At 40.2% G+C, this 22,993-nt stretch overlaps 1 protein-coding gene across 1 annotated transcript; it reads left to right on the top strand.

The window, feature by feature from the left end:
• Positions 1 to 360: 360 nt before the first annotated feature.
• si:dkey-96f10.1 (6-phosphofructo-2-kinase/fructose-2,6-bisphosphatase) lies at positions 361 to 22,071 on the top strand. Its single transcript, XM_061735386.1, has 14 exons — positions 361 to 558; positions 1,785 to 1,910; positions 5,144 to 5,240; positions 6,052 to 6,118; positions 7,634 to 7,708; positions 7,806 to 7,862; positions 9,848 to 9,969; positions 14,595 to 14,802; positions 15,093 to 15,239; positions 15,533 to 15,637; positions 17,977 to 18,106; positions 18,540 to 18,602; positions 19,221 to 19,285; positions 21,724 to 22,071. Exons 1-14 carry the CDS (start codon positions 471 to 473, stop codon positions 21,781 to 21,783), a joined length of 1,410 nt encoding a protein of 469 aa, XP_061591370.1. The 5' UTR covers positions 361 to 470; the 3' UTR covers positions 21,784 to 22,071.
• The last annotated feature ends 922 nt before the right edge of the window (positions 22,072 to 22,993 follow it).

The raw sequence follows: 22,993 nt of genomic DNA, 5'->3' as shown, positions 1-22,993 counted from the left end.
GTCTTGTAAGATGTGTTCGCTGTCTCCCGCTGATCTTGTTAAAATCTCCTTAAACAAATTTAAAACACTCGAGAAGGCAAAATCACAAGCAAGCTTCTCCACACTGTAATTATGGTTTTGTAATACGTATATACTTATTTCTACATGGCACCACAAGGTTTTCACCACACTTGATGCAGGGCGAAGGGCTGTGAGCGTTAGCAGGATTAACAGGTCAAACAACCAATCAGAGACGCGGCTCTCTGGAACAAATCAAACAGGTTTGTCAACTTGTTATCAACCCAGTCTCCTCCTCCAGTGACAGTGGGAGTTTAAATTGAGCTCACTCGGAAAGATCACTCTGCTTTTCTTTTAGCACAGTCACAGTAACGCTGGAGGGGTTATACACACACATACACACACACACACACACACACGCACACACATACACGCACACACAAGATACTCAAACTCACCAGATTACTGAGGAAATGTCTCAAACTCAAGCAAAGCTGACACAAAATCCTCTGGAGAAGACCTGGGTCCCATGGATGCAAAGACTGAGCAGACGTAGAGGATGTAAGTATATGCACACACACAAACACACACACACACGCACACACCGTGTTCTGGTTGCTGTGTTGATGAACTGTAGTTTGATGTGTTGATACTCGTGCATGCAGAAGTGTCATACTTCCAAGCGACTGTACTGGTTTAACAGCATCTCTGTGGTCAGAGGATATTATTTCTTTTTTTTTCTTTCATTTTAAGAAGCATCATTTGAACGACCTGAGGGCCGTTCACCCCGACTGGTCATTAGGAGTTGCCACACTTTGATTGACAGGTGATATATGCCTGTTCAGTTTGACGACCTGACAATGACAATCTAAACCCAAAACATAAATGATACGATAGACAAGCACAGATGATTCTGTGCCATTCCTACTTGATAAATGACTGAAATTATTATTAATTTACTGTATTTTCCGCCCTATAAGGCGCACCTAAAAGCCTTTAATTTTCTCAAAAACCGGCAGTGCGCCTTATAATGCAGTGCGCCTTATATATGATCATTACAGTAATTTATGTTGCTGTAGTCAGGGGGATTATAGCTATGTAGTTGGTGTCGCCGAAGTTATGGCGCCAAAAACATCAGGAATTGTCACAGATGTTCAAGACAGCAGCGACGCTGACTCGCATAATGGCGACTTTGACGAGACGGAGGAAAGCTGGTTTTTATTTTGTTAATAAAGTTTTGACATACGGTACTTTTCTTCTTGTTTTTTTGCATTTGCTGTAGGATTTTGTAGCATTTCCTGTAGCGCAGCTCCATCAGGTAGATACGTAACTCAACCCCAGCCACTATAGTACGGTATTTTACCATATATTTATATTTTTAGTATATTTATATTTATATATTTAGTGCGCCTTATATATGGAAAAAGTTTTAAAATATGTCATTCATTGAAGGTGCGCCTTATAATGCAGTGCGCCTTATAGTGCGGAAAATACGCGTGCGGAATATTCAAATAATCATCAATAATGTCTGTAGTGTGGTAAACAATGATTAAGTACAGTTCAATTAATTCAGTTATTGTAGTTGTCTTGCCTTATTCTCTAAGCTTTTTCTAGCATTAATTTGTTTTTTTTATGTAACCTTTTAAATGGATATATTTTTTAATTTATGGCAAACTGAAGATATTCTAGCTCATTAAACCTCTCCTGTTTGGTACCTGATGCACCCAGGACAGGATACCATGCCTGACTTGGAGCAGGAGTTGTCACTGTTTGTGTGTTTGTTTCAGCCTCCGTCCCCCAGTTCACCAACTCCCCGACCATGATCGTGATGGTGGGACTGCCCGCACGAGGAAAAACCTACATCTCCAAGAAACTCACCAGATACTTAAACTGGATCGGGGTGACAACCAAAGGTATCACCTGATCGTACAGGAGTACACTGAAATCACACATCACGGTATCGTCCTTCAAAATCACTGTCGTCAAGTTTCAAGTGTTTATTCACGAAAGCTGTCATAAACAAACACCCAACAACGTTTATTCACAAAGATGAACAAGCTGTTTTCAGATTCGGTTTAAAACACCCGCTCAGAGTGTTGATTCATGCAAGACATAGAACGACACGCTCCAGATCTTAAAACATAAAAAAATTGCTCCTCTACTACCGTTTCCAGTTCATTTCCGTTTAAAGTTTTGTATTCTTCTCTTTTGAACCAAACAGCCGAGATTTAGTGATCTATGTTCAGATTGGACTGTCTCTCTGAAGTGTAAGATTTGGTCCATTTTGTGTCTATTCTTTCTTAAATCACCCGACAGCCCCCGGTAGAGAGAAGGGCCAGGCTGTTTTAGTCGGTCACAGTAACCCTCCCACTCATCTTTACATCACAGGTTCCTTCATCTTCCTCAGCAGAGTTTTGGGGGCTGAAATAGCTGTTTTCCTGGTTCTCCCTTTACAGTTGGCTGTCAAAAACAACCAACGGGTTTACATTAGCCACCTGCTCTGAAGCAGGCATGGCATAATTATTTTATTTAACAGCCTGCCATTCTGGCTTGCTAAGACATACCAAATAAATAAATAAAAACGTTGGTTAAGTCAGCTGTGCCTGAAATTTAGAGTAAAAGCGAACAACGTGGAGGGTTCATCAAAGGAAGCATGCAGCATAATCAACGATGATCTCAAAGTATCATCACACAAAACTCAAAGAAGGATGAACTGGAGTCAGAAAATGCACAAAAAGAAATGAAAATCAGAAATAAGGGAAGACATTTGAAGAAAATTAGATTTTTGTCCCCAACGACCAAACATAAACCATCCTTAATGCTATAAAAAAAAAAATGAAAAAAGAAGGTTACAGTAAGTTAAACAGAAGCAGGAATGGACTCTGGACGGCCTGATGAAGGTGAGTTCCAGTGATGAACCACGAAGATCATGCTTGATTTTTAGTTTGGGACGATTAAACAAGTAAAGATGAGATGATCCACTTTTCCACAGTCATTGATGATAAATCATCTGTTGATGGCAGCTACAAACACAGCTGAACCAAAGACGATGTCTTTACTCAAATGTTATTGGTCACTTTTAATGTGGGGGACGAATATAAGACAAAACAAAACAACGTATGATGTTTGAAGAATTATTTTGTGGCTATTTTCTGAGAAACAGAACGTATAAGACAATGTTGACAGGTGTCATGAAGTTTTGAACTAGCCAGCGATGACTATGTCTGTGGTTTATGTTTGATTTGATCAGATGGTGCACGATAGATTTAGTTAAATAATACTCCGTACATTAAAAAAATAATACACACCTATACTATAACGGGAACTGTTTTTTACAGCTTTGCATCTAGACGGTCATCTCTGACTGAACCTGAGGAAGCAGAAACCCTGACTTGTGACCACAGGACACGTGCACGTGTACCGAGTCCAGAGAAACTGGTGCAGCAGATTCAATATATTGGCTTCATTCTTGCATGATACAGTTTCAAGTTACAGGTTCTGGACGCAGCAGCAGTCTGAGTTCAGTTAAAATGTTTTTTTGAGGTGCTCCTCGGCCCATGTGACGATATTGATCCCGGTGCGGCTGGTCGCTGCAGCGCGACTTGACAGCTCAAAGGTCACGCACATCCAGTAGTGTGTACTGCCCTTGCCCTCTACAAACGGATATTTCGCCAGACCGTCTGAAATCTTTCACAATATTTAATGTAGATACTGAAAGACCTCATTTATCTGCAAGTTTACACAAAGAGAGGTTATTTTTCGACTGATCAATAATTAGATCGTCATGAGGTGCTGTGCTAGAACCTGTCCTTTTTGGGAAAGACTAAAGTTTTGGTGGGGAGGGCAGGATGAGGCCATCATGAGGCACGATGGTCATCTTTTTTTAGAGGTTTGTTGGTTTAAGCGCCAGCTTCCCTGGTTCACGTGTCAGTGTTCTTGGGTGAAAACCGTGCATTGCCCTCATTTGTAAGTCACCTTGTGTCAAAGCGTCTGCTAAATTAATGCACTACGATGCTCCTTCCATATCCTTGTATCTCGTGATTGTAAAATCATTTAGTATTTACCCTGCTACAATTATTACGACTAAAACAAGCAGTAAAACTATGGCTTGACAATAAAATCAGCTTCCTTAATTTTCTATAAAATATGATGTTGTACCAGTAACAACTTGTCAATCACTTGCAACCTTCCAATGCTTCTTCAGCACTCGTCTATCAATCCTGGCCTCTGCTGGCTAGTGCGCTCCAGGACAACCACTTAGTTTAGTTTAGTTTAGTTTTATTTAGCACATAACATAAAAAAATAACATTACACAAGTAAGTTCAGTTAAAAGAAACTGTGCAGGGAGGAGCGAGCAAGCCAGTAGGCTTATGAGGAGCCCCCACCTAATAACATTTAACAAAATACTTATGAGGATACAAAATCATAAAAATAAAAATAAATCATAAAAATTGCATGTAGAACATGAATGAAAATAAAATAATAAAAAAAATAATAAAAAAAGATAAAAAAATTACTGTACACATGATCATGAAAATATGAGTATTAAGCTGAACAAATGGCAACACAGAATATGAAGTGCAAAAGAACATTAAGAGCTTTCTTGACTACATTGTTGAATTAAATGCTCTCTTGATCGACTTTTGAAAATGGATAGGGACCTAGAATTGTTTGCAATATGGTACCAACTATTCCAGACTTTGACACCTCTAAATCTAAACAAAAATTGGCTTCTTGATTCCAGACATTTAGGCGGATGTAGGGCTAGGGCCTGCCGAGTTGAGTAGGAATGAAATTGAGAGTTAGTGGCAAAGTATGACCTAAAGTGCTCAGGAACATTTCCTTCTGAGGAAAATATTTTGTAAAGAAAAATGCATATTTGGTAACTGTTGATGTCATAAATAGTAAGGATCTGTAGATTTTTAAATAAAGGAGCAGCAGTAGCAGTAGCAGTAGCGAAGTGGATCCCAGACAGATGCAGTAGCATCTGTCTGGGATCCACTTCGCTGCCGTAGCCATGCCTGCTGTTGTATTTTAAAGGTTAACTACTGCATCTAAATATTTTTTTTTTTCAGTGGTGAATCAGTTTTAAATCACCGCAACTACGCTGAGAAACAATGTGTTTTTTTTCTTCTGCCTTTTACAGTTTTTAATGTTGGGCAGTACAGAAGAGAAGCCACAAGCTCCTACAACAGCTATGAGTTCTTCAGCCCCGACAACGCAGAGGCCATGAACATACGCAAGTATGAACTTTCAAAAACTGCACAATATTTCACATCATGTTTAAGAGCAACACAGATTTAAAGCCACCTCTTTTATGTAGATTATATAATTATAGTAGTAGACAGGGGGAGGCAATCCTGGTCCCTGATTTAGATGTTCCCCTGCTTCAGCGAACCCCAAAACAAATCAGTCATAAATAGATTTGTGCAGACCTTGATGACGAACTGATGACGACCATTCATTTGAATTGTGTTGATGCAGAGAAACATCTCAAATTTACAGGAGTCAAGGACTCGGGGGCTCGGGACCCGGATATCCGGCTACGGGGCATCAGCGTCATAAAAGCAACGTAACCTCCTTACCTCTAGGGGGACCCTCTGAGCTAGAGAAACTAAAACAACTATAAAACATACAGCTGCCACTTTCACTAGTTTGGTTTTCAAAACTTATGAAGATCAAAATGTCTGATTTTCATAAGTTGATATTAAGTAAATGATTATTTATTATTACGTTTGTCAGTTTAAAGTAATTTTCAATTACCATTTCTTTAATGGAAGTCTACCAACACATTTGTCTACATGTATTCATAGATGATCCCTATGTCAGTATACAAAGATGTCAGTTACATAAATATTGTGATGTTGGTTCGACCTTAAAAGCTGCTCACAATAATGGTAACAATGGTAATAATGGTCATTATTACGGGGAAAATACTTATTTTTTTACATTTCAAATTAAACTGGTTTGTAACTACATATGAAACTTGTAACATATAATACCACAATGGTAATAATGGTCATTATTAATGGGTTTTTATACTTCTGTGTACAGGGCATGTGTCGTCACTGCTCTACAAGATGTCAGCGACTACTTCACCATGAAGCAGGGTCAGGTTGTGGTAAGTTAAACTGAAGATTGTTCCACTTAAAGCCCATAATTAGTGGTATTATATGAACAATTTATGCAACTACAGAGTAGAACTGTGAAAGCAGTATTTATCACCGATGAGAGGGTTACCATGTGGATATACAGCTGTCTGAGAAACTATTGAGCAAACAGGTTTCCTGTTTTGGTCCATTCTAAGTATGAGCTGCCGATCTGAGTTTGCTTGTAGAGGGAACTCCTCGTGACATTTTGTTTATAAGTTCAATTCAGTTTATTTTATTGACATAGCGTCTACTACAACAGAAGTTGTCTCTAGGCGCAGTTAGGTGATAATTATTATAATTATGCTGGAGCTACACAGGTGCTGTTGTTTGTATTTCTGGGGGAGCCGTTTGAGTCAAACATGTGGACCTACTTAAATAAATATTGTACAAGTTAACAATGGAAGATAAACATTGCATTGCTTATCTGATAGACATCTGGTATCCCATGATATTAGAGTTGTATGTGTAGATCGGCCACTGTAATAATCAGGAATAATCTTTAAATTTAAGGTAAAAGTAAATACGTTGGATTATTAGTTCAAATGACTGCTGTATGAAGATAGATTCGTGTCTTTATTATTCAATTTAAAAAAATGTTGCTTCAATAAAAAAAAAAATTCATAATAAAAGCCTGCAGTTCCATAAAAAACCGAATATTGAGAGTGTTTGAATGCAAGAAAAATATTAGAACACTCCATTTCTGTGATTGAAAAGGATTTTTTTTTAATTAAAAAATTTTTTTTTATTGAAATTTTTTTTTTATTGCAATATTTCATTGTGTTTGGGTCATATTATGAGTAAGACATTTTTGTTTTATTATTCAATTTAAAAAAAACGTTGCTTTAAACATACAAAATATTTCCAATCAAAAAACCTTCATATATCATATTAACAAAAGATTGGAACTTTTTTTGGGGGGGTGTTTGGGCCGTATTATGGCTAGGAAATTTGTGTACTTCAAAAAAACGACTTCAAAACTTTGTTCGCTTAAAAAAAAAAGGACTTCAAAACTTTGTTCACTTAAAAAAAAAAGGACTTCAGAACTTTTTTCACTTAAATAAAAAAAAACTGTTCAACTTTGCATTTGAACAGTTATTTTCTTATTTTCTTTTTTTGATTGAAGTGAAGTTTTTCTTTGATTGAAATACTTTTTATTTTTAATTGAAGCAACTTTTTGGGATTGAATATTAATGACACAAATGCCCTAGCCATAATTCGGCCTAAACCCGAAGTGCAGGCTTTTATTATTGAACATGTTTTTTTTGATTGAATAATAAAGACACAACTCTACCTTCATACTACTGCAGCTCTAAAGTCATTTCCACCACAAACAGTCATTCCTTCAGAACCAAGTATGCCAAAATTAACATTCACCAAGATTTAACTTTGTCCAGGGCTTTAGTATTTAAAAAGAAATAAATAGAAAAGAAAAGAAAGGTTTTTGATTCTTCACAAACCTCCCTGGTCTTGCTTGTTTTCATAAGGTTTTTGATGCAACCAACACGACTCCTGAGCGCAGAGAAGTCATCCTCAACTTCACCAAAGAAAACGGCTACAAGGTGTTTTCTTTTTCCATCGTTTTTTAACTGTGTATTCACATTATTTAATTCTGTCAATTAAAATCCAAAAGCTTTTTTTTTTCTTTCCCTTTCTCAGGCTTTCTTTGTGGAGTCGATATGTGATGACCCCTCAGTGATTGATGAGAATATCAAAGTAAGTGTGCGACCTGAGATCAACACAAACATAGCTCAAACTGCTAACGGTCCGTTAGTGCCAGATAAATGTACCTTAGACTGACCCTGGTACCTCAGCCTCGGTGAGCAGGATCATTGTGAGGCATGTATGTGCACTTTGTCAAAGGTTCGACAGATAAGGGGCGAAATACAGTTGAGATCTAAAACACTTGCTCAAACAGCAGAAACAACTAAATTTGACATGTTGTTAGCCAGAAGGATCATCAGATCGTGTCAGTCAATGAAAAGCGTTTGTTCAGACAACGGCTGTGCTGATGACATCTGGGTTCATCGGTGCTGTAAAAATAATGTAGAAATACTTTATTGGGTATACCAGGTGTACCTAAAAAAGTGTATATTCTCTGAATATGTGCACTTTGTCAGCGAGCTCAGGAGCTTAAATTAGATGACCTTGATGACAAACTGATGGTGATCCAATGATCAGAATCAGGTGTGTTGGCACATGCGGGTCCTGATGGCCGATGGCCCGAAAACACAGGGCTGCACTTTTAGTAGTGTTTTTTGAGGGAGGACCAAGAAATGTACAAGGATCAATAATTTGACCTGGAACTGCTGGATCTATGTCAGATATTGATGACCATGAAGGGCCATAAAATATAAGATTATAAACACAAATGTGTTGCAGAGTCTTTGCGTCTCCTTACGGAGAGTTTGAATGGCTTACGGGAAGAAACTGTGTTTGTTTTTATTGACCTGTCTGACCTCCTGCACTCAGACAGGAGGCCAGACAGGTAGTGACCCAGTGGGAGAAGTCCTCTGAAATACTTTTTACTTCGGAGAAGTAGCTGGTGTCAACGATATCCCTGAGTGAGGGGAGAGAATGATTGTCTAAACCAGTGTTGTCTGATTCCAGTCCTCGAGGGCCTCTTGGAGATGTTTTAGATGTTTCCCTGCTTCAACACATGGGTCATTACAACACTGACTCAGTCTGGTGACATGCTGATGGTGAATGATTCATTTGAACGGGGAACCCCTAAAACCTTCAGGACAGCCACCCCTGAGGACTGGAACTAGACGAGCTCTGCCGAGGCCACATGTTGAAATACTCGCCACCGCAGAGCGGACGGCAGAATCCAACCAGCAGCCGAACCAGACAATGGAGGTACCTGGGTGTGCTCTGCAGCAAGGATGTTTGTTGACCAGGGACGGTTTTCAGATATTTGAGTCATCAGCTATTCAAAACGGTAGCCTACTTCTACACAGTCTCCCTTTTTGAAGGGGAGTAGACGGCACCTTCGCACCCCCTTGAGTTCACAATCAATTTTCTTTGTATTCAGTTTGAGGTTATTTCCAGAGCCCCGAAGGGTCCGTTTTGTGAACCTCTTAGGTGAACTTTGTAGGTGAACTTATCCCGTCCTCTGATGAGTCTGCAAATTTTGATGATGGAGTTTGTGATGTTTGTGATGTGTCGAGTTGTCGGCTCAGGGTGCTGCCCTGTGGGAAAACCAAGCTAACAGGCTGGGGGGGCAGTTTGTAAGATAATCCAAACTCCAGGTGCAGAGGTGTGGGAGGAAACCCCGGTGGGGCAGTTACCTGAGTCCCTGAAAAGTGTGCAGACATCACAGGTCAGTCTGGGCTCCAGATGCTGTAGAGAGATGCGGAGAGGGATGGTTATGGGTTCCCTGTGAGTGCCATCACCATCCCATTTGTCAACTAGCGAATCACGGGTGTCCACCCTGAACCTGAACTATGATTATTTTATATTTTCTAGTAGATGTAGTTTTATGAGCTTCATACCTTGGAAAAGAAACAGGACACAAAATGTTTTCTCCCATATACAAAGTTTTTTAGTATATTTGATTTTTGTCGCTTCAGCTTTGTTCATTTCAGTTATCCATCTGTGTGTTTTATTTAAACCGATGCAGTGCTGTAAATGCAGTTATCAGTCGTGGTTCAGAGTAGAACTGCAGTTTCATCTCCCTCCTCTCATCCGTCTTAAAATAGCAGGTCAAACTGACCAGTCCGGACTATGAAGGCTGCGATAAAGAGGAGGCTTTGGCTGACTTCCTGAAGAGGATTGAATGTTACAAACAGACCTATGTTCCTCTGGATGACGACAAGGACAGGTACAGAATCTGCTGTGTGAGAGCCAGCACAGCGCTCCTCAGTTTCCTACCTGATTACCTGTTTATTCACACTCTGCCATATACCGGTACATCCACCGGTAAGGTGAGGGATGCTGTCCTTTATCTAAAGCAGCAAAAACAGGAACACAAACAAGCCAAAAGGTAGAGTACGGAAGAGTATTAGGGCCAGGCAGGAGAAAAATCTAAATAATATTTTAGAGGAGGAAGATTTTTCATTTTCATTATGCGCTTCGAGAAAAAAGTCGAAATGTCAGGATTAATGTCGAAGTACAATTTCGAGAAAAAAGTTGAAATGTTGAGAAAAAAGTCAATTGGCTTTACGATATTGATTTGAAACACATATCACCCATATGCAGTTGCATAACTTCAAAAACGTACCCTTAATGTTACACTCAAAGGATGTAAGTTAGTTAGTTAGTTAGTTAGTTAGTTAGTTAGTTCCGGCTGCTGCTGCAGAGCTGTCAGTCGCTCTGCTAACTGGATTTGATGGGCCAGAGGAGACATTTACACTTTATTCACCAAATTGTATTCCAACTTTATTCTCGACATTTCAACTTTTTTCTCGACATTTCGACTTTTTTCTTGAAGTGCATAATGAAAAAAAATCTTCTCCTCTCAAATATTTTTTTGATAAATAATACTCTTCCGTAGTAGAGAGAGACTTACAGTATATCAAAACTGCAATTGGGTGAAGAGGGTGATTTCCAAAGAGCAAGCAGAGCACGATCAAAAGTACAACTAGAACTAATACAGCTACACTTAGCAGTCACTTTATGAAGTACACCTGGTGTAGCAAGCCTCGGTGGGGAGCCGAGGGGGAAGGGAGGTGGATGGTGCGTCCAGAGGTTCGGTGAAGTGGCTTCTCGTGGCTGCCTCCGTATCAGTGCTAAAGGGGGGAAGACATTTGTAGATACATGTGTGGGGGCCAGGATGTGGCAGGGCCGACACATTCAACGGTGCGCTGAAGTTGGAGAATCGCTTCTGAGAGTCAGAGGCGCTGCTGGTTTGGTCATGTAAAAAGGCCTCTTTTTGCTGCTGATGTTGGATGTAAATGAGGATGGGAGTGACTGATAACCCTGGAGGTTAACAGGGTCAGAGGGCGAGGATAGAGGACACAGTTCATCCAGATGGATGTTCCTGGAGACGGACAGTGAGCGACACAGAGATCTGACTGAGATGCAATCTGCTGTGTCGTGTGTTCATGTAACAATCAGGCGGAGTGGTTTGCCAGCTTTGTCAATTGGAGGTAGACTTGTAGTTCTCACGACCACTTTTTTGTGGTCTTGTTCTTATCTTGGTCTCGGGTCTCTTACTCTCGCCGTGTCTCAGACTCGGTTAATTGAGATTTCGTTGCACACGCCAAGGTGACAGAATCCTGTGATCATCAGTTCTTCAGTGTAATTTATCTACTATAATGGTAAATAATGTAATTTCAAGTGGATCGTTGTGTGTATCTTTAGTATTTAAAATTCACATTTCATCTATAAATTAAGTCCAATTTAAATCAGTAGCATTTACTATACATTCCTTTTCTGAGGTGGAGGGGGGTGTTGGAGGCTGGTTATTCTGTTAGAGGACTTTGGGACTAGTTAGTAGTCGTGTCAATCCTTAAAAGCACTGGAGTCAATCCTCCAATAGTGTAGAAATATTGTTAGTGTAGTTGCCTCACATATCTGATCTCAGCTGATGATGGAAACATTTATAGTGAGTTCAACATCATCATCCACTTCTCTGTGTTATTGAGCTGCAGTTGAATACAAGCTCATATGGAAACTAGCTGAACCAGGATGGTGCTGATGTTCTACAACTCACACAAGATGACTAAATAACTAGTTTTTTTTGGTCTGGGTCTTGAGCTGAACTAGTCTTGGTCTTGACTTGGTCAGTCTTGGTCTTGGTCTTGGTCTTGGTAGTGTCTTGGTCTCGGTTGAGGCGGTCTTGACTACAAGTCTAGTTGGAGGGCTGGGAACCCTGTTACATCAGATGAGTCAATCAGGGACAGGACGTCTGCAGAGGTTACGGTCCATGTATCTGTGGAGTGGTTTAGTTTCTCCATGAAGAGGTCTCTCCATTCCCCAATGCACTGGACTGCATGTCCAGTACTTTCAGTTTGGGGATTTCGTTATCAGAATTAACCAGTTTCTGTCTGAGGGTCCTGTTAGGTTTGACGTAACCTGGGATGTTATATTGAGAGATCTCAGACAGTCCTGCCACACTAGCACATGTATGTGTTACTTTTCCTTTCTGTTGTTCGTTAGGACTAGGCCCGATGGCGTGGCTTTCTGACGATTGACAGTTTGTGATCCAGTGGGTGGTATTAAGTGAAAGTGAATTTCCCCATTGAGGGAGAAATAAAGGATAATCTTATCCTATCTTATCTTATCTTATTAACCACAAAAACAGATATTTGCCTTCGGGTGTTTCTCAGTGTTGATGTTTAATCCTCCCCAGTGTGCACCACAGACACTAAAAAAGGCAGCTTGGTATCCTTTTCATCCTGGCAGGTGAACTGGACGGTGGGTCTGAGTGAGCGGCGCTTCTATGAGCTCAGTGGCAGTTCATACAGGCGTGGTGCTTAAGTAGAACTGAAAAGAGCCACGTAATCACCTGACTCCCCATGTGTTAGTTAAATCTGAAGCCTTTAATAAATCCAACGGAGGTAAAACTCCTTTAATTAAAAAAAACTGCTATTTAAGCACTTAAATATCCAATTCAAATCAATTCATTCAAATTCCATTATATGAAATACAGTGAACTTTAATCCATTTAGTCACACATTTTCTCTTTTGTCATTGCTTTCTTGGGTCTCTTTGTCCCTTTCCATGATGTCATTTTTGGGCCTGTTTCCACAGTTGTTGATGTGTGACATTACACTGCAAGCAAGACAGCCAGGACAGGAGTCCAAAGTTACCTTGACTAGTTTTTTTTTGTTTGTTTTATTTTACAATAGTAGGTTCAGGAGGCTGCAAGAGTTAGACAGCTCTTCTTAAAAGTAATCAAATATTCTTTCAGATCAAAATGAAATTGATATGTTTCTATCAGAATAATAAGAAGGAGTGAAATATCTCATCATCTTTTACAAGTCAATGTGGAGCTCAATGTTCAACGATGAGAGGGGTTGTTCATGTAGAGGACTACATCGCATCACTGACTCTACAGGTCTCACTGAGCCGGTTAAATATTGTCGTCTATTAAAGCTCAGTGTGACGACGGCTGGACTGGAATAGTTTAGAAAGATCACTGACTGTAAAGTCTGGCAGTGGAGGCGTGATGATTCGGGGTCGATCTGCAGCCATAAGACCAGCAGCCTCAGTCACTGAGTTGACCATGAACTCCTCTTTCTATACCAGAGTAGGCTGGAGGCGAGTACGAGGCATGTGTGCAACAGTTAGAGCTCAGTCAGCTGGGTCATGCCACAGGATGGTGATCTGGGGAACAACAAAACCCAACAGATTTACAGATAGAGAATCAAGCTGCTGCTAAGCCCCGTTACAGCCCACACCTCAACCCAGCTGAAATGCTGTGTACATATGCCCAAAAATCTCAATGATCTGGATCGATGTGAAGAAAAATGACCCAAAATTCCTCAAAAGTTCTGAAGTTACTGCAAATGATGGAAATGGGCTTATTTCAGTAAATCCAGTTATTAAAAATGGTACAAACTTAAACTCTTCATTGCTGGCACATACATTTGCATACTACACAGACATCCGAATATAAGTACCTCGGAGTGCTGATTGATTCAAAACTTTCTTTCAAGGCTCAGGTGAAAAAGGTCTGTAACCGGGTCAAGTTCAATCTTTCAAATTTCAGGTTCATTCGAGATTACATGTCAACAGCGGCAGCTAAGATGTATATGCATTCTATGGTCATTTCCCATATCACTTACTGCTTAACAACCTGGTCGCAGGCTAGCACCACTACTCTAAAACCATTACAGTCTTTGTATAAACGAACACTCAAAATCCTTGATAAGAAATCAGTACATTTTCATCATTGTCCAATACTGAAAAAATATAACTTGTTGAGTTGGGAAAATATGATTAAATATGTAGATGTTTGTCTTATGCACAAGATTATATACGGCCTGACTTCTCCTCCATTCAGACACTTTGTCAACATTAGAACAACTGCTGATCGGTTCACAAGAGGTGCAGCAAGAGGGGATTGTATTATTCCACTCAGAAAAAGTGTTTTCAGTCAGTCTGCATTCTCTGTTAAAGCTGCACTAGAATGGAACTCCATCCCTGCAACTATCAGAGAACTGGACACATACAGTTTATTTAGAGCTCATTTAAAGAAATGGTTGATTAATACTCAGCTCTGTCAGCACTAAAACTTAATTGCACCTTTATGTACTTCTGTACTTTTCTGTACTTTTCTGTACTTTTTCTGTATTCTTACATCTGTCCAGGGACTACAGATGAAAAATAGCCTCTTGGCTAACTCTGGCACATTTACAGCAATGTTTTATTGATGTGCATTGTCCCTGTCAAATAAACCAATAAATAAATAAATCCCTTTATTTTTTAAATTGGTCACTTTTACCTACTGTAGCCTTACAACGTGCTGTTGTGTTCTTGTGTCCTCTTCTCACGGCGCAGGAACCTGTCGTACATTAAAATCTTCAACGTAGGCAGCAGATACCTGGTGAACCGAGTCCAGGACCACATTCAGAGCAGGATCGTCTACTACCTCATGAACATCCACGTCGCCCCAAGATCCATCTACCTTTGTCGCCACGGAGAGAGCGAGCTCAACATTGCGGGTCGCATCGGGGGAGACTCTGGGCTTTCCAATCGGGGGGCAGAGGTTCGAGCCTTCGTTGTTAGTGCAAAAAAAAGCCATTTACTTCAGTGTGCAACTGTGTTTTTGGGGAAACTTTACCCCCGTTTTCTGTAGACTGCACTCTGTAATTGGACAATGTATTTAGAAAATGTCAATATTTACAATTTTGCTTCAATACACGTCTAGAATTTAATTCAAGAGGAAAGTCTACACTTTCATCAGAACTTGATCTTGTGGGTTTTACGTGTATCTCTGATCAGTAGAGTAGAAACACAACGTATGTTGCATTAACGTGATCTGTGTTGATGTGTCAGTTTGCCAGAGCGCTGGGTTCGTACATGCGCGAGCAGCGCATCAGTGACCTCAAGGTCTGGACCAGTCACATGAAGAGGACCATCCAGACGGCAGAGTTCCTGGGGGTCCAGTACGAACAGTGGAAGGCCCTAAATGAGATCGATGCTGTGAGACCACAAAGAAATAAATACAAAGAAAAATTAATTCCTCCTATTTTTGTCTAAAATATGTAATCTATGCTATATAGTGCCTAGGTTTTATAATTTCACACACATTTACAGACTTTAAATTGTGCTTTTTTCAAATTTTTCAGTCTCTGGGACATATTTAACATTTTAACAATATATTCAGTCCCAGATACAACAAATCACACATCCAGCTCCTCCCAGAACTCCAGATCACCATTGCTGGTCTGCAGTTTCAAGAGTAAAACGTGTTTGTCTCTTTTTGCCTGCACAAGGGCGTTTGTGAGGAGATGACGTATGAGGAGATCCAGGAGAACTTCCCCGAGGAGTTCGCCCTGAGGGACCAGGACAAATACCGCTACCGCTACCCGAAAGGAGAGGTGAGTCCTGGGAAGAGCAGACCTGATACCGACGCAGATGTCGTCCTGAAAGACAGGTTTTCCAGGAGTTGTTACTCATATTTGATATTCAGAATTTACAATGCCTGCGAGGAGCTATTATGGGGAAAAATGAACACTGAGGTCAGAGTAGTGCACGGAGAGGAGAAGACGAGGTCCTTCATCATGTCTAATTCATTTGCACATTTCAGTTAACTGGTAGATGAGCATTCAGGGAGGCTTAACTACTGTTTTATTCATAATTATTTAAAAAATCAATGATAAAGTCTAATAATTATTTCTTGCTCAAGGTTTTTTTTTTTAGTTTTTTTAATCATTTTATTTTATTACCGGTATGTCCCATTTCCTTCTCGACTACATGTGAAACAAACTTTTCATCACCTGCACTAAATAGTGTCAAAAATGCATCTTACTAAATTTGTATCCAGTTTCATAAAACTTATATTATGTGCATTCATTTAAATAACTAACCCTGGATGAGCGATGACCTGAAATGAAAGAGCTGCTGAACAAAAAGAAAAGAGCCTTCAGGGAGGGAGATCAGGAGGCATGAGGAACACTATATCCTTTTCTAGGGGCTGTGGGGCAGATCATTCATCTCCATCTTCATCTGTCACACCAGCCAGCTACATAAAATCAAACACCGCGTCCAGAAATCTCCTCTTAGGTCTTCCTATTGTTTGTCCTCTAGCCAGGCAGCTCCACCTCCAGCTCCTCTTCCAGTGTCCACTTGACCTACAACCATCTCAACCTCGCCCCCTTGCTCCACCTCCACAACGTCTAAAAAGCCTGAAGTCAAACTAAAACACAACTAAACTTTGAAGGTAGATTTGTGTCTTTATTATTCAAACAAAAAGAAATGTTGCTTCAATCAAAAAGTTTCAGTTAAAAAAGCATTTTCAACCCTATAATAAAAGGTTTAACTTTTTTTATTGAAATTGGGTCATATTATGAGTAAAACATTTGTGTCTTTATTATTCAATCAAAAAAAGGTTGCTTTAAACAAAAATAAATATTTCCAATAAAAAAGCCAATCTGTTCTTAAGTGAAATAAACCATCTATTCAGTGTGCAGAGCCATCAGCTACCATCATCAGCTATTATATACAAATTAGTAAATGTGAACTAAGTTAGCAAGCTTTATGTTTGATTGAAATACTTTTTTAATTGAAGCAACTTTTTGGGATTGAATATTAACACAAATGTCCTAGCCATAATACGGCCCAAACACAAAAAAGTTTACTTCAATCAAAATAAATCTTTTCAACCAAAGAAAAGGAGTGTTCAAATATTTGTTTTGCATTCAAAGACTTATTATTTGATTGAAAATGCTTTTTTTTTTATTGAAGTGAAGGCTTTTATTATTGAACATATTTTTTTTTATTGAATAATGAATACACAAATCTACCTTCATAGTAAACAGAGTACAATAAAAAGATGGAGAGCAAGGTCCAGCAGAACAACTGGTGGGATAGATTCAAAAATAGATGTTATTACAAATGAAATGAAGTTAATGATGACAATATGTTCTGGCTTCATTCTTTCCACAAAGAGTTAAAAGTCCAAATAAAAGTAATAATCACTGATGTCACCACGTTAGTAGCTGCAGAGTCCTAAAATAAGGCAAAACAAAACAAGAAATAAATAAAGACATTTTACTTAAAGGAGCTTGAGGCCGGATTGTGGCAAGATTTATGAAAAAAATCCGTATACATTTTAAGTTTTCTAGTAATAATGTCAGATGAAGCGTTCCAAACCCAAAAGAATGTTTCCTCTAGTGTATCTCTCCGTTGCCTTGAACAGGCTGTGTGCTGCAAAATGTGCTGCAATTCGGTCCCGAATTTCCCGCGCTGTCCTGCGGATGTGACGTCACATGACGCTGCATGTGCGTTCTCCCCGTTCTCCCCGTTCTCCCCGTTCTCCCGTGCCGGCTTCACTGTTGACTGCAGTACCCCCGACGGCCGTCGTGGTGAAGGGTGGCGCTAGAGAGTCTCATTTCTTAAAAGGAGCCACAAGCTCCTTTAAACTTCACCTCGAGAGAAGACCACTTTATTTTATAGCTCAAAAATACTACACTTATTTGTCAAGTCCTTTAAGACTTTTGTGTTCATTAAAGTGTCAGAAACTAGTAAAAAAAAAAAAACAGTTTAAACAAGTTTTAAATAATCGTAATAGATGAATGCATTTGGTCCTGGTCAGCAATGAAGATGTTGATCAATCACCCTGAATTGAGACATTTGGACTCTAGGTAACGTGAGAGAAACCACTGTTTGTGAGAGCTGCCCTGCAGAACCGGCTGACTAACTGTCCGTTTGTCACCAGTCGTACGAGGACCTGGTCCAGCGTCTGGAGCCCGTCATCATGGAGCTGGAGAGGCAGGAAAACGTTTTAGTCATCTGCCACCAAGCTGTCATGAGATGTCTGCTGGCCTACTTCCTGGACAAGAGCGACGGTGAGGAGGATTCATATGTTTAATATACTGTCAGATCTTTGATGTCTTTCCCCAGCAGTTTCCTGAAGGATCTGAGCGGCTCTTGGGCGTCCACACTTCAGACCAGCATGTGGGAGTCAGATTGACTGCAGTCGCCGCCACAGAGAGAATGAATTTGCACATATGAGCATCCTGGCTCCATAACCCCAGACTTTCAAGACTTTTAGTTGTCTCCTGAAGGTTTTTGTCCTTTTTCGTCTAGTTTATCCCCCTTTTTATTAAAGATAAAATGTCACCTCAGCCTTCATGACGACAGGAACTGAGGTTTCTTCACTCAAACAGCCCTAACGAGAGGTGCCAGCCATGTTCAGCCCGCCTCCATTCTGCCTGTCGTAGTTGAATGATGCCAAGTACAGAACCTTTGACTAATCTTCTCTGACTCCGTGTTTGTCAGGTGAGCTGCCCTACCTGAAGTGTCCTCTCCACACCGCTCTGAAACTTACCCCAGTCGCCTACGGTTAGACTCACTCTCCCTCCAGCTGGGCTGCCCTTTCTGTCTCCTTGAGTTTCCTCATCTGTTTGCAACATAATCACTAACATTTCTGAATCATTTTAAGGTAACTGTGTTTGTTGGAGTTCTAATAAGTCAAATTAAACCTCTTGTACAATTATTTGATGCCTGCCAAAGTTCCTGCTAAGCTAATGAGAAAGTAAACGCCCTCTTCGCACTGGATCAGTATTAGCTGGGGACCTGCACAACACTTTCATACACATACCAGAAATATATGTGTCATTATATCTGCTGCAGCTAGAAAGAGGCAAAAGAAAAGAGACTCCTGCATGCAAATCACTGACATATGCTTTCACCTAAGATTATAATGCCCTCTGTTAGATGAAGGAGGTGATTTGTGGTGGAATTATAACTTTACAGATCATAGCCATGGCTAATATCCCAGACGCGCCTCTGTAATTACTACGGTTTGCGCAGGTCCCCACGCGATAGCTAAGAGTCCAGTGCGAATAAGGCCTAACATGATGCCATCACAATATCCTTGAAATACGAGCGTGCCAAACAAAGCATGGTACCAGTGTTTTCAGGGGACGTGTGTCACAACATTGTTTCTTTTTGTCCCAGGTTGTAAAGTGGAGTCCATCTTTCTTAAGGTTGAAGCTGTCAACACTCACAGAGACCGGCCAGAGGTGAACTGAACTATTACTGGTATCTTTAAAAAAAAACATACCAAGATTAATTTCCCCCTTAATATTGTCAGAGAGAAGCGCTTAAACATGGCCTGAGGCGTGAAAACGGAAGAAATTTAAGTTTCCATCGTTGGTAATTTAGGTCCTTTTCACAGAGCAGCCATAACATACTGGGGGGAAATAAAAGACGTGTCATGTTAGGCCACAGTGGTGCAGTCTGAATGTAAACCTTTGCTACGGTTGAAACTGGCACCGATGCTGCTGCGGCGAGCTGTGATCTGCTGCACACCCCGTTGCACTTAGAGCCACGGTTGCTGTCTCTGCAGACGAAGCTGAAAGGGCCAACGTGTGGCTGACGTAGCCACTTTAATGATTACATTCTGAGTTCTCCGAATGAATGTGAGATTCAGCTGAAGTGGAAATACGCCACAAGGTCAGCTTTAACGCCGCAGGGTCAATGCAGCCGGCGAGAGATCAATAGCTTCATTGGTGGTTGATTCCACATGCACCAAAAAATACTTATCCACCGTCATAAATAAAGAACATCTCCTCAACCCTGCCACTATTACATTAAAAATAAAGTGAAATTAACCTAACCAAAGGCTCAAAAGCTACACGGTGTGTTTGTGTATATAACAAAAAATTATTTTATTGATTCATAAGGGAATTCATAGGGAAATTAGTTTAACTGAATTTAATCAAAACTGTGTGATGATCCTGGTATATAAATAATGCACTATAGATGTATTTTCACCAGGTTTTTAACCTACATGGGCCTAAATGAGGACAAATAATGACTAAACTAATGTGTGTCTCTTCGTATTTGTAAAAAATTATGTGTCGGGTTTAGTCAAACACCCAAGACAAGACTTCCAGTAGCTGATGGAAATTGAACCACGGTACAGGAAGTGAGGTGGCGCCGACCTTCAGCCGCAGGTGAAACCCCAGGTGAACGACAGGCCGATGAGCCTCAGGCGGGATTCGATGAGCACAAGCAGCATCATTGTCAGTTTGTGGCTACGCCATGACGCCTGTTTCCAGACACTGCCTTGGTGGCAGAGGTGCTGAAGATTGGCTTTGGCCAGATTTGGGGCTGAGTAGGACGTGGAAAACGTTGAGAAGCCATCCACATAGGGTCGCCAACCGTCCCTTGAAAAACGGAATCGTCTCGTATTTATAAACTAAAGTTCGCGTCCCGTATTGAGCTGAAAAGGGACACACTTTGTCCCGTATAATACTGTGAGAGTCAGAAAATAGTCATAAAATGGCATTGAGCTGTTGAGTTTATAAAGTTATTTGCTTAACTGTAGCCTACAGTCATGGCCTTTGAGGCACAAATAAGTTTTCTACAGACTTTCTGTTTGCACTCTTGTTAATGCACTAAAAATGTGCACTATTACAGCATGGATGTTCTGCTTTCTTTCTATTGTTTTATATTCATTTATGCAATTTTTAAGTTAAGTAGGACAGGTTTCTGTTTAAGAAAGATACTTATTTTATTCAGTTCATTTTGTTCTTTTGTATTAAAGTGAATTGCAGGATAATCATTTGTTTTCCATGTGTTCATGGCATTCAAAAATATGCATCTAATTCAATTCAGGTTCGAGTCAAATAGTTAAAAAATCGTTTCACTCAAAAAATGGGCTAAAAAAATTCACCACGGCAGGAAGGGTGAAGGCAATCGGGTTGGCCGGCCCTGACGATGAGGTGTACCTTATTTATTGTACAGGGAGTTGGCAACCGTACATCCACAGGGCCTGGTGAGGATTGTGAGGAAGGTTGAGGAATTCCTCCAGCAGGTCTCTCCGTTCTTTCCTGGCTGTTTGCCTTCCACCCTCCACTGCTTCCAGAGGTTTTTTAGGATTCCCAGGCTTCTTATGGAGCTCATACTGAATGTCACTGCTTCACCATCCTCTCCACCTCATTCCTTGTTGGTACATGGCCCGTTGTCTGGGATGCTGGTTGGTTCATGCTCCCCCAGGTCCTGAAGGGGCACCGAGGCTCATGTTTTAGTCTCAGCTGAACACAAAGCTACAAGTGTTGCTTGGACCAACCACTGATGCTTCCCCGCAGCCTTTTCCCTGCTAGCACTGGTGGTGACCCGCTGAAAAATGACACGTTCGGTTGCATTAAGTTGAATAAATATTCTCAAACGAGATTGTGCCTTTTTATCATGACGGTTGTAGTTTTAATTAATCTTCAAATGGACACGAGGAAGGTAGCGTGTGTACAGACGATCAAACCAGTAACCTCAGTGGACGGATTCATTAACGAGTAAATAACAGAAACCCGGTAGTTACAGTGTAAACAGACTTAAAGTATTCTGACTAAAATGAAACTATCATAATTTACAAGACATTTTGTCTCGTAAAATGGATCCATCTGCACACTGACATCTTTTATGAGTTTATTTAAAGTAACCAGTGTGTCTCTTTCAGAATGTGGACGTGGACAGAGACCCTGCGGAGGCATTAGAGACGGTCCCCGATCACGTCTAGAGCACAAATGGAGAAGATCCCTTTTTCTTTATGGAAGTATTTTTTCTAATTTATGAAATCACACAAAAAAAAATACTGTATAGTTATTGAGGTCAGTGTTATGAAGTTTTATAATGTGTTGGAGGCAGTTTTGTTTAAACTGATCATTTCTGCGGGACACCGAACATTTGATGTAACTGCCGGTTCCTGCTCCATCTCCCCATCCATCCTTGTTCTGTAAAATCACACGGCTGTGAGAATCCAGGAAATACAACGTATCAGATTAAATTATGAAATAATTTGGCCAGATGATTTGTTTGAATTAATTTTGATGTTTGAGAAGAGTTAAATGTATCAACTGAACAATGTTACTCTGGATACACCCAGCATAACTGTCCATCAATGGATGACAGGAAGCTGAAGAAGTGGGATCATTAAATGATCAGAAGCAAGAATGTGAACATGAAGAAATGTCAAAAAATTAACTGGTGTGTTTTAAAGATTGGTCACGAGGAGTTTGGTCACTAAGTGGAGCTCAACGAAGCAGAAGGCCAGGAGGGACAAACTCACTCTGGGAAGGGCCTTTTTCCTTTTTTAAATACACATTTTTCAGTCAAAACTTGACTGTCCCTTTACAAGTGCACAAGACTGATCCTAAAAGTTAAAATCACGAGTCACAATCCCAACATTATATGAAACGGCAGGGAAAAGTGAATTGAAACAGCTCAATCTGCAGCCGAGAACTGATCTTTGAAATGGTGTACTTTGCTGACCCACTTGCTCTACAACTAATAAATGTGACCCTGAATCAAATACCATCCAGCACTAAGACCTTCTTCAGATAGTAACTAAAGAACAGAAGAACTAAAAAAAAACAGCATGTCAAATGTGCAAATCAACAGTTTATGCTTATTTTATCATGTGTACTCATCAAAATCGTAATTTTAGGCCGCTACGTTTCCAGCCTTGAAGACGTAAAATACCTCACTGTCAAAGTCAGAGCGAAATCTGTTTTTCCAGGCCAAACAAATTGTTTGAGATTTTTTAAGAGTTTAACGTTGGAACCAGGTTGTCCAAACCTGCCGTCTGTTTTCTATAATTTACCTGAAGTAGACGTGACCAGTCTAACAAAAACAAGTCGATTGAAAAAGCCGTCTCAAACGTCTGAAAGCTCCCTGGACACAAGCGTGCAAAAGATCCACTTTTATCACAGAAAAGTGCTAATCTGTGA

Source organism: Cololabis saira, chromosome 12 (genome assembly GCF_033807715.1).
Source record: "Cololabis saira isolate AMF1-May2022 chromosome 12, fColSai1.1, whole genome shotgun sequence".
Lineage (NCBI taxonomy): Eukaryota > Metazoa > Chordata > Actinopteri > Beloniformes > Belonidae > Cololabis > Cololabis saira.
This window is presented reverse-complemented; position numbering and strand designations above follow the sequence as displayed.